General features: G+C 40.6%; 1 protein-coding gene across 2 annotated transcripts; it reads right to left on the bottom strand.

The window, feature by feature from the left end:
* Positions 1 to 2100: 2100 nt before the first annotated feature.
* Positions 2101 to 13011, bottom strand: klf6a (Kruppel like factor 6a). Of its 2 annotated transcripts, none has more exons than XM_068007774.1 (4): positions 12657 to 13011; positions 9529 to 10108; positions 6291 to 6414; positions 2101 to 4497 (listed from the first exon to the last, which is right to left on the bottom strand). In XM_068007774.1, exons 1-4 carry the CDS (start codon positions 12756 to 12758, stop codon positions 4446 to 4448), a joined length of 858 nt encoding a protein of 285 aa, XP_067863875.1. In that variant the 5' UTR covers positions 12759 to 13011; the 3' UTR covers positions 2101 to 4445. The 2 variants fall into 2 exon arrangements, with proteins under 2 accessions (XP_067863875.1, XP_067863883.1); XM_068007782.1 differs by lacking the exon at positions 12657 to 13011 and adding an exon at positions 11768 to 11834.
* Between the last annotated feature and the right edge of the window lie 4343 nt (positions 13012 to 17354).

The raw sequence follows: 17354 nt of genomic DNA, 5'->3' as shown, positions 1-17354 counted from the left end.
GTTAAAGTTTTTAGGGTTGGGGAAAGTTAATGCCACAATTACCAAGAGGCAAATAATAATCTTAAAACCTGTGGTGGTTTAATTGCTGAGTATTAAAACAGAACAAGGCCAGTGAATACCTAATGAGAAGAGAAAGGAGTTTAAACCAGATATGCTGGTCTCAACATTATTCCATGGATTCTGCTTTTCATCTGTCATTTGTTTCATTACACATTATATTATGTAAATCTATCAAGATTGCATTATGTAGGCACTTCATAGTATCATAGTAGGTACAACACAGGAGGAGGCCATTTGGCCTATTGTGCCTGTGCCGGGTCTTTTAAAGAGCTATCCAATTAGTCCCGTTCCCCTCCTCTTTTCCCATAGCCCTGTAAATGTTTTTCCTTAAGTATTTATCTAATTCACTTTTGAAAGTTACTATTAAATCTGTTTCCTCCACCCTTTCAGGCAGTGCATTCCAGATCATTACAACTCGCTGCATTAAAAAGTTTCCTCATGTAACCTCTGGCTCTTTTGCCAATCACCTTAAATCTGTGTCCTCTGGTTAATGACCCTTCTCCCTCTGGAAACGGTTTCTCTTTATTTACTCTATCAAAGCCGTTAATGATTTTGAACACCTCTATCAAATCACCCCTTAACCCTCTCTTCTAAGGAGAGCAACCCCAGATTCTCCAAACTCACCACTTAACTGAAGTCCCTTATCCCTGGCATCATTCTAGTAAATCTCTACTGCACCCTCTCTTAAGGCCTTGGCATCCTTCCTAAAGTGTGGTGCCCAGAATTCAACACACTACTCCAGCTGAGGCCTAAAAGTTTAGCATGACTTCCTTGCTTTTGTACTCTATACCTCTATTAATAAATCCCAGGATCCCATTTTTTTAAAAAACAGCTTTCTCAACTTGTCCCGCCACCTTCAAAGATTTATGTACGTGCACCCCCAGGTCTCTCTGTTCCTGCACCCCCTTTAAAATTGTACCATTTAGTTTAGATTGCCTGTCTTCATTCTTCCTAACAAAATGCATCACTTCACACTTCTCTGTATTAAATTTCATCGGTCATGTGTCTGCCCATTTCACCAGTCTATGTCCTCCTGAAGTCTGTACTATCCTCCACATTGTTTACATTTCTGAGTTTCGTGACATCCACAAACTTTGAAATTATATTCTCTACACCCAAGTCCAGGTCATTTATATCAAAAAGAGCAGTGGTCCTAATACTGACCCCTGGGGAATACCACTGTATACTTCCCTCCAGTCTGAAAAATACTTAAAACTAACTTGCTGAAATGACCAAAATATCTCAGAACAAGTCAGCAATGAAAAGAAGTATAACCAAATGCATCCGGACTGATTACTATAGACAGCATCACTGAAGTAAGTTTAAAAAAAATTCTGACAGCATTAAAACATCATATACAATTGGGCTTCAAAAGTGCTGATTTGTTCTGGCCATACCTGCTTTTTCATTAAGTGGATTCCATATATTGTGGGTGGAGCTCTCAGATTCAAATGTGTCAACATAAAGCAGTGGCATTCATAATACGGCCTGGGAGCCATTTAGAGCTACCTCCTTTCACTTGTGGCCCTCGGCAAACTTGCTGATTCATGCACCACCAGTCATGGCCTGCCCGGGTGCGGGATGTTGACTGGGCTGGAATTTTGAACTGTTCCTGCTCCTTTTCTTGTTCTCCAGCCAGAGAAGAAAGGGAATTACCTCAGTTTCCATTCAGCAAGTGAAACAGCCCTGGTAAATTAGAACAAATTGTCCTATACTTGTTTTTCACTTCCTCTAGGGAAACTCTCACAGTTACATGATTGATAATCAGGAGCTCACTCTGTGAGGAATCATGGACACAAACCCACATCCTATCACTCCATTGTGCTGTTTGTTATAGAATTCCACAAGTGCTCCATGAGTAAGACATTTCTTGGGAATGTGGCCCTCTCTACATTGAGTTATCAAGCAACACTGTTATAAAGCTTAAAGCCATAAACAGATGGTCATTTAGGAGACTCAAGTTCAAATAAATATGAAAAGAAAACTTAAGACACTGAAGTAACTTCAAGGAGACCAGGAAGAAATGAAACAAGAGACAGATTCTGATAAGAATTTTCCATTGTTTTACAATAAAAAATACATTCATACAGAAATATAACAATCTTGCAAAAAACGATTTCAAATAAAACCTTGTAAAAAGATTTCAAATAACAAAATTTTACAAAGAGGTTTGGAGGAAAACAGGGCTTTTAAAAAGAAATGTGAAACATCAATAATAAGAACAATTTTAATTGCAAGCCAAGGTCATACGGTTTCATTAAGGCTCCATTATCCACAGAACAGTACGAGTACTGCTCATTGGCAAGTTAATAGAAAAATAGTACATGGCCTAACCTTTTCTTCCAGTGAATTCAACCTTTTTTTTATATATTGCATTAAAAAGCACAAGCTGATTCAAGTTTTTACTTTCTGTCATTGGCATCCTTATTTAGTGGCTTGTTACGACTAGGTAGAGCATAGCATACACATGCACAGTTTACAAAATGCCGTTAATTGTCTTCAAAAAGCAGCTGCCTTTATGGTTTTGGCAAATAAAAATGCATAGAAGGGAAGGTGTGTATATCTCTGCCCTCAAAACCATGTGTTTGTGTAAACATTATAATACCATCCAACCGCATTTCTGTCCACCACCAAACCCCAGCCCACACCGAGTCTGACAATTTAATCAGCAGCAGTTCCTGATGTTGAAGGATTTTTTTTTGTGCGTTTTTAAAATACCCAGATGATTAAAATTCAGTAAGTTGACACCAGTCAGCCTTCATGACTGTGAAATACAATGGCTTTCTGACCATGTTCGCAACCCCTGGCAATCGCGTTTCAGCTGTCTGCTGAAATACATCTCAGGCCATCTATTGATGGGTCAAATTAAGATATTGCACTCTAGACAGCTCAATATCTAATGTGCAGAATCAGCAGGCTAACAAAAGGAAATTAGTGCCAGCAAAGGCCCCAGCAAGCCACTTTATCTGATTCATCCTGTGCTAGAGTCTCTCCAATGTCACTGTTAACCATTATAAATCTTCTGCTTTACTACATTAGGGTTATAGTGAAAATGCTTTTTCAGAATTAACAGTGCTTTACAGCCAAGTGATTTGTCATGGTCATCTTTTATGCTTAGAGTACTAGGAATGTGTTACCATTAACAGCACATCAATATATTTTTATGATATAAAAAAACACCTTTAATGGAATTACTATACTCAATAGATCATTTTAATACATTATATTCAGTCAAAATAAAAAAATAAAAGAACTAATATTTAATACTTGGGTTGACAAAAATTGGCATTTAGTACTCAGAAGATTAAAGAAAAGCTTTTTTTTTATTGTTTCCATGTCGAAGACAGAAAGAGGCATAGAGTACAAGATCATGTGATAGGGAGCCTTAATGGAGCCCAAGTCACCCATACCCCTGTCTGGTGACCCACATGAGATTGCTACAGTAAGTGTAGCAAGGTCACTTTCATAAGGCACCATTATTTCATGTCAACAGTGCATTAACATTTAGAAACCAGAAATTAGTCCTCAGGCATAAATAAAAAAGACCAAAATTAGCTGCTTAAGTAAATCAGTTGCTAAGCTATAGTGGTATCCAACCAAAAAAGTCCAGGCTTCCTGTACGTTATGTAACATTTGCCCAACAAGATTTTTTTTTAAACTGCACATAATTGGAATCAAATTGCAGTCCCCAATTACAAAGAATGAAAAGTGTACAATCCCCAGAATCATGCAACACCTTTCTATTTATTATGAAAGTTATAGTTGTGTTATATCCTTAATACACAGCTTATACAATGGATTACAAATTAGCTTTTTTGTAGCAAGTGAACAAGGCTACTCGACACATTGCACATTTATCAGCTGCACCAGACACCAAAAGCTCCTCTCACACGGGAAAGGGGTCAGTCTCCTGTCCAGGTTCAGCGCCTTCCTTAAGGCATGGAACAACGAAGACATTTGGCGGTTATCCCATCTCCAGGTACGTCCCTCTCTTTTTATTCCTCTTTCGTTCGCTCTCACACACACTCATCCAGCCCATTTTAAAGCAATCTTACCTCACCACAAGAAAAAATCATTGGTTCCTCATCATACAGTCAACCTAGTCAACAACGTTCTCAGTGCACATGCACACAGCAGGGGCTTGGCAACCACTCATAAGGTTAGGTACCAGTGTATGCGTCCAGGAAATACTCCAGGCACCATGCACCACAGTTGCTATGCTGCATCTCACACTAACAGTCTCTGAGAACACCCTGACAAAAAAGGTCCTGGAGGCTACTGGTTAGGGTGCAAAATGGCATGCTTTGGCTGGAGCATACGTTCCTCCTCGTGTGGCAGTTCAATTGTGAAGCTGAATCGCCAACCGACTTTTACTGTGGACACTTTCAGATGTGTCTCTTCATGTGAAGGGCCAAGTGGTCAGACCTGGAAAAACACCTGGGGTGGGGAGACAAGGAACAAAAGAAACACAAAAGGAATTAATTACATTTGGTAAATACAAAATTTCAAACCTTGAAGTTATTTTTTATTTAAAAAGTGCTTTGGCGAGTAAAACTAAATTGGAATCAAACTGAATGGATGTAAACTGTGGTAGATGTTCTTACGGGAACAGAGTGTGTCGCTTCAAGAATATCAGCTTAGATCAGTGTAAACTGAAATTAGCTTCAGTCATATAACTTTGGTAAGGATGAAAAGAACGAACATGCATTTTCTAGTTTCTGGCTTTCCTCTATGGGCGCCCATACAATATATTTAAAAACGCCCAGTTTAGTTCTACCGTGACACATCTACCTGACTACTATATTTTACACTGGTTCAGATTCAAAATTTGTTCAGTGTTTATTGGCTCCTATAACCAGGATTTCTTTTTAAAAGACTATTCATTAGTTTAACATAAGTGGTACATGTACATGAAAGACATATGCAGTAAGAGCAATGCATCATATTCAAGAGGTTGCAGGTTTCAATCTCAGGCTGCTTGTCACTTAAATCGGCCAGGCCCCAATGTGAGATGTGTCTTACAATGATCAAGCATTCCGCCACAGTGGTGGCAAACAAAAACAGATGCTGCTTGATTCACCCCATTTTAAGTTCTTCTTTGGCCAAATAGGAGGTTGTAGCCTTAACAGCTACGGCAATCCCAGCTGAAAGAGGCTACCTGGGTAATCAAGAAAAGTAGTGCAACTATATTGCACATTGAGCACAATGCCAGCCCATACCATTCAATTGGTTGAAGAATAAACGGAAAACTGACTGCAAGGCATTAAACCATTCTTCTTGCTGCAAGGCTGCATTTCTCTCCATTCATTACCATGATATTTTCTTCTTTCCCAATCCAGTAATCAGATTACTCCAAACTCACTTATTTAGGCCTCCAAAATCGCCAAGACATGCTTTTGTTTTTAAAGAATTATGGGTAAACATGGTCAAGGATCATTAGGCCCAATGTCTACCCACAATCCTTAAGAATAACAATCGAGTAGGCCTAAACAAGTGAGCAAAGAGTGCTCTGGTCACAAGAATAAGAGTATTAAATAGACAAACAAATTTTACCACTTGGCTTAGTTTCACCTTTTTTTCATGATTCTAATTAGTTTTAAATAAAAGCAGTGTTAACCACTTCAATTATTTTGTTATTAAAAAAAATACAAAAACTTAAACTTATCTGACTTCCACATTCAGTGTTTTGTTCATTTAAGTGTAGCAGCGTGATTTAAAAAGTGGCTGAAATTGCTGCAACAATGTTACCTCGGACATCTGCAATCTGTAATTTGTAATGATGCTGAGAAGATTGTGAGTGAAGGAGAAAGGGCTTTGCCTGGGAATACATTTTGTACAATAGCTCTTCTGTACATTTGTGTCATTTTTTTTGTGTTGATTGGCAAGAAAACTAGCAATTTGTTTCTAAGTTCTTTTATATTTTCTACTCTCCGCACTTCCCCGCCCCGCCTCCCACCCCTCGCAACCTCATTTTAGGACCCTTTGTGTAATGCAGCATTCCCTACTTTTCTCCCTCCTATGAAGAATCCCAGTCTCCATATTAGCACCTCTCCGAAGAGATTAAGAACTCAACGCACAGGGAATCAAACAGACAAATGTGACCCCTCTCGTTGTGTGGCACAGAGTGTTGAATTCCTGTTCAGCTCTGAAATGCAACAAAATTAGCCACTAACAAGAGTGAGTTGAGCCTACTTTCTCTGAACCCATTGTGATTGGTTATATGTCCGTACCTGTCACAATGAGAGCATTTAAACGGTTTTGCCCCAGTGTGTTTCCTGAAGTGCCTTGTAAGCTCATCACTTCGTGCAAATCGCCATTCACAGCCTTCCCATGAACATCTGTAAGGCTTTTCACCTGTGGAGAGAAAATAACGGCATGTTATGCAGCAGAACGTAATTTGAATCTGCGCAATGAGAAGGAGATAGATATATTTCTTAATGCTGAAGGGATCAAGGGATATGGGGAAAAAGTGGGAACAGGGTACTGAGTTAGACGATCAGCCATGACCATTTTGAATGGCGCAGCAGGCCCGAAGGGCCGAATGGCCTACTCTTGCTCCTATTTTCTATGATTCTATGAGAAACTGCACCATTTGGAACATTAACCAAAAGAAATCTTTTCAAAACAGAATTCCTACTGGCATTTCGAAATGTGCACCCTTTCTCTGTTTGAATACATGTATTAGATTAACATGATACCTTGCCATTTGACAAAACACAGGAGTTGCTAGATCTCAAATATCATCCAGCTGAAGCCCAATATGTTTTGAAATTTTGGTTAGCATTTAACACTTGATATCTGAGAGATTTTGCAGAAATCAGCTGGCCGATAATTACCAATTCCCATTACATTGGTTCTCTTTTCTGCCTGTAGGCTTAGAGATGGTGGGGGTGGGGGGGGGGGAATAGAGGAAGAGAGATGGAGAGGGGGGCGATACAGAGATTGAGGGCAGGGAGAGAGAGGGGGATGAAAGAGAGAAAGAGAGACAGACACACACACACACGCACGGAGACAGAGAGAGAAACAGAGAGCAAGAAGCAAAAGGGGGTCATTGGGTTTATTGATTCTGATCTCGTCATACAAATAATCTTGTTGAAGGCACTTTTTTTTAAATGATACATTGTAATCACAGAAACATTTGATTGACACGATATTTGCCATTTCACCTTTTACTTCAGGAGTGCAAGTGCAGTGAATCACATTAAAATGCTATTCATATTTAAGGCCTGGCGCACAGGCTATTCACAAAATGTTAATAAGCATGTCCAGTTTATGATTGCTAATAACATGGCAAACCATTGGCAGCAACAAAACTACTGACTGCTTTGCTTTCTCAATCTTAAACAGAGAGTGGTTCTCCTATGGCACTGTGTGACTGTATGAGAGTTCTATAGAGAAGCAAATAGATATCTGTATTTTATTCAATAAGATATGCAATAACATTGCTTCAAACAACAATTACACTACATATTAAGAATGAAGCATTAATTAAACCTCATTCCAAGGAAAGAGATTATATGAAAAAAAATCAATCAGGCCAGAGCCATCGGGACTGTGTGCAGAAATGCTGTGATTGGCTTGGCATTGCAATCTTAACTATCATCTCAAACTTCCTACTGCCATGTTTCCTGAGAAATCAGAGTGCAGTATTTAAGGTCTGTCGTAATATTTCCAACTGTTCTGATTTTTTAGTCCCAATATAAGCTTGTTTCTGGGTGGATCATACAGAATCCATAACTCAACCCCTTCCCTTATTTTGAAACTTTGAAAATTACCCTCAATATTGTTGCATCTTTCTGTGTTGTTTGTCGAAGTTTAGGTTTACATTAACTTCTGTTGATAAGCGTCAGCTTTATCTGTATGACTCATTGTTACATTTACGTTGTACATTTATGATGTGAATTAGATTTTTAAATAAGGCTCTTGCCCCTGTGCCTGCCGAACTGCTGGAACGACAGCTACAGTGATTCAGGTAGGCAAAATTCACAACTTATACTCTCGGGTATGTCAATCTTAAAAACAAATTTTGCCCAATCTGACACTGGATAGTGGGCAGAGTTTGGGGCAGGACCTAGAATCCTCGACGGTAACAGCATGCAAAAAAAATTAACAGAAGCAAATAATACATGGCTTTCTGTGTATCTGTGTTATCCAGATCTTAAGAATGTACATCACTAATTTGGTTATTTTGAGGGGGAGGAGCAATAAATTGCTCTGCTCACACGTTGTCTACTGTTCATGTGCAGGGAGAAAAAAATTTATACAGTCTGTTTCTGCCAGCAGAAACAGATAGCACAATAGCTTTATTCATAACACACACACACACACACCTTATCCCACAAGATTTCTCTCCCCATTTGAAATGTACTCTTTTACAGTTGATTTTTAAAAAAAAACGGCCAGTCCTAAGCCAGACGGATGGTCACCCTAGTTTATCCACTAATGACAGGGAGAATCTGGAGTATGGATTACCAAAATCCGATCATCAATAGATTTGAAGGTAGAGTGATTGCTTCATCGCCCCCAAAAAAAAACCTCAAGTAGTCCTTCTAAGCAGTACCATTTTCGAAGCAAAAATAAAAATGACACTCGGCTGATTTGCAACACACGTTGTCACAAATGGTTTGAAAGCTGGCCCAAATGTTAGAGTGAAACTTCACCCTGACATGTTATTTGGCTGTGTAGCAAATATGCTTCAGATGTTTACCTATACTCCCCTCCCCTTTTTAGATCCTATGCTGCCACACTTTCTTAGTCTGCAGGGAGGCAGGGCTTTCGACTGAGTTTTCCCTGAGCTCACAATCAATAGTGATCCATGACTACGGCAAGCGATTTGGCAAGGCGCAACATCCCACGCATTCGCTGCATGTAGTGCAATCGCTGCTGGAGAACAGTCCTTTTTACACAAGTCCCACAGACAATGAGATTGCTGGTTTATGAGTAGATCTAAGCAATATCAAATAATTTGCTTTATCCATAAATGGCTGAAAGGAGATGTGTTGACAATTGTTTTATTCCCCTCACCCACCAACCAAGTGAAAGACACTGCGACTGCAGAGTGCTCCATCTAACTGCTTGACATTCTCCCTAGAAAGAGGTTTGCCAAATCTGAATGTCAATGGAGGCTGGAATTCAGACGTGGGTCCTTTAGTTGACGGTCCAACATTTTAAAAGTACGCCTACTGGACCGTTGATTCCTGTCATTTAAACGCACATGCAAAACAACACAATATTAGATTTGATCATTTTAAAGGAGGCTCTGCATTGCTTTGAATTGTTTGGATTTAATAGGTTGAGATTTAATTTAGTGCTTATAGCAAAAGTGCCCAAAGAGTCTGATGGAATTCCCCTCTAACCAGAACAGAAACTGCTGCTTAGCTAAGCACTCACTCACTGACATTTTATTAAAATTATTATAAAGGAAAAGGCAACATCAATTGTTGCATTCTTATGCAATCATCTACTAACCTGTGTGAGTACGTTGATGTGCTTTTAGATGTGAACTTTTGGTGTAAACTTTCCTACATCCATTGAAATCACATTGATGGACCCTTCTCCTCCCATCAGGTGACGCTTCTCCATTTACAGGACTAGATTTTTCCAATGATTTTGTAGCATTTCCACCACGATTTTTAACTGGTGTATTCAGCTCGGGAATGTTTGCTTGCAGGTTGTTCCACAGCTGAGGAGAAGACTCCTTGGTTAGCTCTGGAGACGATGGTGGAGTGGAAAGAACCGGAGAGTTTACATTTCCAGAGTTTACCAGGACAGTATTTAAGGGATTTGAGGTATAGTTTACCGTAGGCGAAAGTTCCTCAGAGCTGTCCAGGGATTCGCTGCTAACATCGGAGCTCATGCTGTTGGTCTCCAGGTTCTGACTTTCCTGGGTCTCCTCTTCCAATAAGCTCACATTCTTCTTGTCACTTTCATCCTTGTCCCCACAGGCCATAATGATTTTGCTGAAGAGGTCATCCTGTCCGTCAAATCTAAAATCAGATGCCGAGACGTAGGGCTCACTTTGAAGGTACCGCTCCAGCTCCAGGCAAGTCTGAAAGAAATAAATGTGTGAGGGTTACTAAAGGGGTCAAGGCTTCTCGAAGGACATTCCCCAGGTCTCTGTTGTCAATTTTGGAACCATAACTGTAGCCATAGGATTGACGTTTGACTGTTCTCATGCCAGTTTTGTTTACATAATTTTAACAACTTGCATTTGTATAGCACCTTCAACGTAGTAAAATATCCCAAGGTGCTTGAAAATATTTAAAAATATATGGCGTTCTTAAAATCATGCATATATTTAAAAACATACACACGTTAAATTCCTTTATTTACAGCAGCTATGGAACTTATTCAGTTTCAATTCACAATCTACTGCTGTTGCAGCAACGCTGTGGTTTCTAACTACCAATTTAAATTATTGCGCCAAACGTTATGGGGGTTTCCCTCTATGTGGCATCTATCTTGTCATTAAGACGAATCCACTGGACTTTCAATAAATACATATGTCTTTAAAAAGTGAGAATTTTTTGTTGTGTTATCCTGATCCAATGCAAATAATTAATAAGGGGCAGATCAAACATATAAAAGTCTCAGTCAGTATTCCACTGCCTGGCATAACTGACAAAAGAAAGCCATATTTAGCAAGGCTGACTCGCATACTGTACTGGATTCAAAGTACAGACGTGCTGGTGAGGCTACCAGAGAACCACAGTTTCCTGTATGTGTGGAAACATGACCTATCAGCTATTTCAAAGAATTTCAAGCTCAGTGCGAGGAGTGGATCTCACTGGCTTTAGTCAAACCGAGAACCCTTTGCTGGGTTCAGCTTCATTGTGTGTTGAATAAAATGTCAATTTGAAATAAAATGTAGGAAAGTGCTGCTCAACAGGATGCAGGAGAGGAAATTACTCTGGAATGCTCTTGGGAAGTCCCACAGTGCAGAGTGCAAAACATTTTTTTTTCTCTCTCTCCTTGAGTATCTCTGGCCAACAACACTATGAGGGAAGGCTATGTGAGTCATCATGCTATTTCTTCAGCCCAGAGGATACTTCCTTTACGTTTCTACCATCTGCACATGAGTTCCTCTCCGACAAAAAAAAATGTACGGCCAGGATGGCGTGAGCAACGATATCCTCCTCTTTTTTTTTCATTCTCCTTTACCACAACTTGCTTGGCTCAGCATTTAGCAACCGTGCACACAAGAGCGGATGAATCAATACAAGAAGCTCTTAAAGAAAAAAAATCAAATAAACACGAGATATGTTTTGCATTTGTAATGTTAGCTTCAAATAGTGAGACTACAGTTGGAAACTATCACCTTGGACTCTTCATTAAAAGTTGTTAAATTCAAATTATTTGATCATTCAATTTTTACCACTAAATTCCCACTTTGCTGTTTATGTGGCTTAATATTGGATATTTCAATTTTTTGTACAAAAACGACTTTAAATTACTGTATCTAAGTGTGACATAAAAGAGCATTTTTCATTTGAACTGGGTTTATTTTGCTATTATGGTAATTTATGTTCCTCATTTAGTATTTCACAATACTTGGTCCGATATTGAATAGGGCATAAATTGCCATTACATCTACAGAGTAAGAAAGTTTATTACAGTCGACCGTTCCTGATTTTTAAAAAAAATCTCATTAGATTTCTTTGCAGAAATTGCACAGCCACTGATCGAAACATTAGAAGTCGTGTTCTACCTTCCTATCTCCTCCTCCAAACCTTCCAGTAAACATATTCGCAACAAGACCGAACTGTAGGTTGTTGTAGTAAAAATGCCTCTCAAGGCTAGGCGAGGACGAGCTTGGCTGTCTGCCCAAATCCCAAATGCCTGAAGGAAACTACTTGGATCAATTTCAATCACGTACTGAATGTTTCAGCTTCTTTTGAAGAACAGGAAAAAAAACCTTGCAATTATACAATGCAGGAGCTTTAAACAAACTGTTTGCGTGCATTTCAACGCTGTTCAAACCATCTCTGGTCCTCGACAAACACGATGAGCATTTGAACTGGGTTTATCTTTTGCTATTCTTATGGTAATTTATGTTATCTCGAGGGAAACATTACAGCAAGCTACTTCAAACAACATTCCTTTCAATTACGTTTGTAAATAAGAATAATCCACCAAGACATGTCTGGCAAGTCTCCTGATTAGGATATTTTAAAAAGTACGATTCATCATCAAATGCAGAAATTGCAGAATGGCTCGTTCAGTGCGACTCTAACTTCTGTTTGGTGGGCTCGGCGACTTGACAATAGCCAATACAGTTCTAAAGTTTTTATACTTGGCAATTTGACAGTTGCTGCAACTGGCAAATTTGACTCAGAGGACTGGAGTTTGCTACAAGTACTCTGGTACATATCTGCTTCACGCAGAACAGTGCAGCCAAATTCTCCCCCCCCCCCTCCTTTCGGGTTCAACATTACGTTTCAGAGATACACGCAATAAAATAAATAACGTTGAGTATTAAAGTGCGTGAAGTGGGTTCACTTCATATTTCCAAAGAATCGACACTGACTCGCACAAATGCATGTCATTGTGCACGACACAAAAAGCAGTGCTTCCTTCAAAATAACTATAATATTCACCTGCTGCCAGTATTCTTCAAGTGATGCCAGACCTGAAAAGTAGCCAGTATCGTGCACAATCTGAAGCTCTTGGAAAATGCTGCATCTCGGTAGAACGTCCATACTGTCTGGCTATGACTGTACTTGTTTATATTTGTATTTATAGATATATATATATTTTTAAAAAAAAAAAAATTATTCAAAAAGCGAAAATGCTGTTTGCTCCCAAAATATCGTTCAGCAAAAACAAAAGGGTCAATTGCACAGAAGATGCAGAAGGTATCCCCCGAGCGAGCCGTCAGTCAGAGCCTGTGCAGAATGAGCAGAAAGAGATAGAGTGAGAGCCCCCCTCTCTCTCACTCACTCATATACATGTACATACCGTCAGACGCGGCCCCGCTTCACTTCCCTATTGAGAGAGCAGAGCTAGAAGCCGAGACCCAGCAGAAGCCGAGAGACCAGCCCCCTTCCCCCCTCTGCTTCCCCCCCTTCCCTCCCGCCCTCCCACGTGATCTCCTCACGCCGCAAACCCCGCCCCCTCCTTCCAAAAACACTACACCCCGCCCCTCCTTCCCTCACCCGGCCAATCGCACCGTCCCGACCTCCCGCCACGTCCATGATGTCATGGGCGCCCAATGGGAGCCCCCGACGCATGCGGCGGAGCGGCCTCCGCCGGCGGCTGACGGGCCGCCGAATGTCAGGGCGGCTCTCATTGGCTGAGGGGGGGAGGGGGGGGGACCCCCCCAGCGGACCTCCCCTTTCCTCGCGTCTGACTGGGGCAGGCTATTTTTAGCAGGGTATATAAGGCGAGAGCCCGGAGCAGGACGCGCTGGTGCTCAGTTGCAATGTGTTGCAGGGTGGTAGCGCTGTAAGCCGGGGCAGAGAGAGTAAGCAAGCAGCCGCTTCAGCACTGCGAGCGCCCCAAAGCTCTCCACTTTCTGAAAAACTACAACAGCCTTGTTTTGGTGACTGTTTAACTGCTGGGTTCTCACTGAATTTGTCCTTTTCAACTAGTCTCAAGAGCCAGAACCCTCTTTTTTGGAGGTGAATGGTGCAATCACAAATTCTTTTTGAATAAAAAGCTAGCTTGCATTCTGTGTTTTCTTTTTCAATGAGTCTAAAATGGAGTGACACTTAATATGTTGTGGTCATATTAGGTACAAGTGTGATTACTACAACCACTGTTTTACTAGAACAAAAGAAAGCAAAACTGATTAAATATACAAGTGTTTTGGGTTTGAAAGTATTAATCCTGTGAATTTTTAGCACAGAAATACTACAAAAGGATTACAATTTGGGAATCTTAATGAAAAAAATATTTAGCAAGTTTTTTTTTTCTGAATTTGGCAAACCTGCAATGCATTAAGCAAATTCTGTTTCAAAACCATTATTGGGACTAACGTAATGTGCATCTGTTCTCGACTTCCTCTATAAGTGTCCAAGACAATGGCCCAGAATTTGCTATCAAAATAACAGTGAGGCTAATGGGGGGCAGATGTGTGGCTAAACGTGTGAAATCTGAAAGATGCTGTCAGAGATGCACCGCTCCACCGTTACCTTTGCAAAAATGGCATCTTGCCGTCTGTCTCACCATTCAAATGCATTGAATGGTGTGAAGTTGCTGTATTTGCAAGGTAGAAAGGAACTAAACTCACCACAAAGTTAGGGCTTGTCTCTTTGAGTCTCAGTGCACTTTTAATGTGATAAGTGTTAATTGCTGCCAGTCAATCTCTCTGGCATTGAAAATTAACTATTACAAGTGTGAAGTCTCATTCATTCAGGTTTTAATTCTTCAAAATAAATTTTAAATTATTTTTTTTACTTTTTTTGTCTCATAATCCAATCTTTCTTTCCCCCTCCTTATTTCTCTTTCTGTACCTGATTTGACATTGAATTCACTTACTCTAATTTACACTTCCTTCTCAGTCCTTCTGCTTTCATTTCACAATGAAGGATATACTTGCCTTAGAGGCAGTGCAACGAAAGTTCACTAGATTAATTCCTGGGATGAGAGAGTTGTCCTATGAAGAGAGGTTGAGTAGAATGGGCCTATACTTTCTGGAGTTTAGAAGAATGAGAGGTGATCTCATTGAAATATATAAGATTCTTGAGGGGGGGGGGGGGGGCCTTGACAGGGTAGATGCTGAGAGATTGTTTCCCCTGGCTGGAGAGTCTAGAACTAGGGGCCATAGTCACACGATAAGGGGTCGGCCATTCAAGACTGAGATGAGGAGGAATTTCTTCACGCAGGGGTTTGTGAATCTTTGAAATTTCCTACCCCAGACGGCTGTAGATGCTGAGTCATTGCATATATTGAAGGCTGAGATGGATAGATTTTTGGACTCTAGGGGAATCAAGGGATAATGGGGATCGGGCGGGAAAGTGGAGTTGAGGTCGAAGATCAGCTATGATATTATTGAATGGTGAGGGGCCAAATGGCCTACACCTGCTCCTATTTCCTATGTTCTTATGTAATCCCTCAATCTGATTGGTTAAGGAGATACACAGTTGCTTGCCCTGTTCACTCAGGTCCCAGATGCCCTGTAGAGGGCGCTGTGCCATTTCCATCTCCCACTTCCAGCAACTTGCAGTGCAAAATATCATGGAGATTAAACGTGCAAGGGCAAGTCCAACTAAAGGCTACATCAATTTCTGGGCCAATATAGCTGATTTTCCTGTTGAGCCACGTGGGGTTGCTATTCCACCAGCTCCCTGCTAGCTGACATTACGTCTAGGGTTTTCTGCTGGAAGTGAAGTTGAACATTACGATATCCGCCCAAATATGGGATGCATAGTAAAATGGAGTACAAATGATGGGATGATGTCATTTGTGTTTCTCGACATTTGCATCCCTGGTGTTCAGTGTTGCTATGAACTGTGGAAGGGAGAGTTACAATTTTAAATACCAGCATAATTGAATTTTAAAATCTTTTTAAAAAAATTTTCTCAATCTTGTCACGGTACCCCCAGCCACCTACAATCTGGCAAAACACTCAGTAAATTCTTCCCCCCGCCACCCCCAGCCCATTTAAGCCAACATCTCCTATGGTACCACAATGGACCCAACACCCACCCTTAACATGTAACTGACCCTGATCCTGGAAAATGGGGCAGCCCAGGGTCAGACACTAATGGAAAATGGGGCAGATGCATGTCCCACCCTGCCATGGAACCATTTACTGCCATTGTAGTCTCTCTTTAACATATCGCAATGTTCTGAGTTAATCTTGTTTGGTTTTGTCTTTTCCTTCAATTCTACTATTATAATGCATTATAATACATGTTATGTGAAAGAAAAGGGGCATAATTTGAATGAATGACCATATCTTTAAATGTTTGTAGGCCTACAATTGTATTGCTCCTCAATAGTTCAAGAACAATAGATAAAATTGGGACTGAGTTCTGAGATTGTATCAAAGTGGGGTACAATCCTGTCATTAATAGTGGGAGTGAAATTATATCAGTTTTCTGATACCAAATTAGGGGACATGGCAAACTGTGAGGGAGATTGCGGAGGGACACAGGCAGATGGGTGGCCGATGCAGTTCATTAAAGAGAAATTTGAAACGGTATACTTTGGGGAAAAGAACATTGTAAGGAGGTATACTCTAAACAATAAGATTCTCAAAAGCCGAGGAACAGAGAAATCTAGTGGTGCAGAGATATAGATCTTTAAATCTAGAATTTTTTTATCTTTAAAGGTGGGAATGTAATAGAAAAGGCTATATAAAAGGCAAACAAGATTCTGGGTTTTATATAGAGAACACTGAATGGAACAACAAAGAAGTGATGTTAAGACATTGTTACGGCCACAGTTGGGATATTGTGTGCATTTCTGGGTACAGCTTTGGCATCCTATTTGACCCTGAGCTGAGCTTCCGACCTCACATCCTCTCCATCACTAAGACCACCTACTTCCACCTCTTTAATATCGTCCATCTCTGCACCCACCTCAGCCCATCGGCTGCTGAAACCCTCATCCATGCCTATGTTACATCCAGACTCAACTATTCCAATGCTGTCTTGGCTGGCCCCCGCCTTCCATCCTCCGCAAACTTCAGCTCATCCAAAACTCTGCTGCTCCTATCCTAACTCGCACCAAGTTCCATTCACCCATCACCCCTGTGCTCGCTGACCTACATTGGCTCTCAGTCCAGCACAGCCTCAAATTTAAAATTCTTATCCTTGCATTCAAATCCCACCATGGCTTTGCCCCTCCTTATCTCTGTAACCTTTTGCAGCCCTGCAGCCCTCCAAGAACTCTGAGCTGCTCCAACTCTGGCCTCTTGTGTATCCCCGATTTCCTTCACCTCACCGTTGTTGGCCATGCCTTCAGCTGCCTGGACCCTATATTCTGGATTCCCTCCCTCAACCTCTGTCTCTCGACCTCTCTCTCCCTCCCTTAAGATGCTCCTTAAAACCTACCTCTTTGACCAAGCTTTTGGTCACCTGTCCTAATATCTCTTTATGTAGCCCGGTGTTATATTTTGTCTGTTAACGATTCTATGAAGTGCTGGTATGCATAGGGATAATGTGTGTATTTCTGGCATCATATCCCTATGATGTTTTACTACGTCATAGGCGCTGTGTAAATACAAGTTGTTGTTGTACAATTAAAATTATTCACCAAAAATATCCCTATTGGTTCTTTTTTAAAAACAAAGAGAGAAGTACATTGTCCATGGGTAGACTAGTACTGTACTTCTTTGAATTCTTACT

Source organism: Heptranchias perlo, chromosome 2, assembly GCF_035084215.1.
Source record: "Heptranchias perlo isolate sHepPer1 chromosome 2, sHepPer1.hap1, whole genome shotgun sequence".
In the NCBI taxonomy this organism is placed as follows: domain Eukaryota; kingdom Metazoa; phylum Chordata; class Chondrichthyes; order Hexanchiformes; family Hexanchidae; genus Heptranchias; species Heptranchias perlo.
This window is presented reverse-complemented; position numbering and strand designations above follow the sequence as displayed.